Raw genomic sequence first — 1,098 nt, 5'->3', positions numbered from 1 at the left:
AATATAGTATTCATTTTTTAATATAATTTTCATTATATATATTTCTTCCAATTTTTTTCACTAAAATTATCAACATTTCAATATATTGGAGATTAAAATGAATGTTTACTACTTTACTCTACAGGCAATTACTCCCGATTTGCCATTCTTGGTAAAGAACACACCGGCCAAATCATGGCTAGAAGCGATCAAGAATGGTAACAAGGACCCCGGAAACATCCCACTGTCTCAGAACCTCTCCAATTTGATGAGGCTAGCAATGTTATATAAGTATGGTGGTGCTTATGTGGACACAGATTTGATCTTTGTGAAGGATATGTCCCTATTGAGGAATGCAATAGGAGCACAAGCTGTGGACCAAGAAACCAAGAAATGGTTAAGATTGAACAATGCTGTTTTGATATTTGACATGAACCACCCGATTGTGCTTGAATTCCTAAGGGAATTTGCAACAACTTTTGATGGTAATAAATGGGGGTATAATGGTCCTTACATGGTTTCAAGAGTTATTGAAAGAATTGAAGCGACACAGGGATACAACAATAGTAGTAGTAATTATTACAACCTTACAATTTTGCCACCTAAGGCATTCTACCCTGTGGATTGGAACAAGATTGTTGATTTTTACAAGAGGCCTGAGAATGGGAGTGAATTGGTTTGGGTTGAAAATAAGGTTGAAGAATTGCTCTATGGTGGGAGAACATATGCACTTCACTTGTGGAACAAGAGGACAAGAGAGCTTGACATTGAAGAGGGAAGTGTCATGGCAAGATTGTTCAGTCATCTTTGCCTTGTTTGCAACAACGTGATTAGGACTTGAAACAAATTACCTATAATAAGTTCGTTCTCATCACAGCAAAGAAAATTTAGGGATTCCTATACTTGTCTCTAATGTATGGCATTTCTTTTAGTTAAAATACAGCATGTTAGAGTATCGATCCTAGATATAATATACAAAAATTTAAGTTGTATTAATGTTGCTAGTCACTTTTAGTTTGACTTGTAATCAGAACAAGGATTCCCAACTCTTAGAATATATTATATATTAATTAGTATTTGGTATATTTTAAATTAATTTTATTATTATAATTAGATTGT

At 33.9% G+C, this 1,098-nt stretch overlaps 1 protein-coding gene across 1 annotated transcript in view; it reads left to right on the top strand.

Moving 5' to 3' along the window:
* LOC107637879 (lactosylceramide 4-alpha-galactosyltransferase-like) overlaps positions 1-1,026 on the top strand; it is a 2,176-nt gene extending 1,150 nt beyond the window's left edge. Inside the window, exon 2 of the mRNA XM_016341145.2 lies at positions 125-1,026. Within this exon, the coding sequence (XP_016196631.1) occupies positions 125-820 (696 nt within the window). The 3' untranslated portion in view covers positions 821-1,026. The remainder of the gene's footprint in view (positions 1-124) is intronic.

The sequence above is a fragment of the Arachis ipaensis genome, chromosome B04 (assembly GCF_000816755.2).
Source record: "Arachis ipaensis cultivar K30076 chromosome B04, Araip1.1, whole genome shotgun sequence".
Classification (NCBI taxonomy): Eukaryota; Viridiplantae; Streptophyta; class Magnoliopsida; order Fabales; family Fabaceae; genus Arachis; species Arachis ipaensis.
This window is presented reverse-complemented; position numbering and strand designations above follow the sequence as displayed.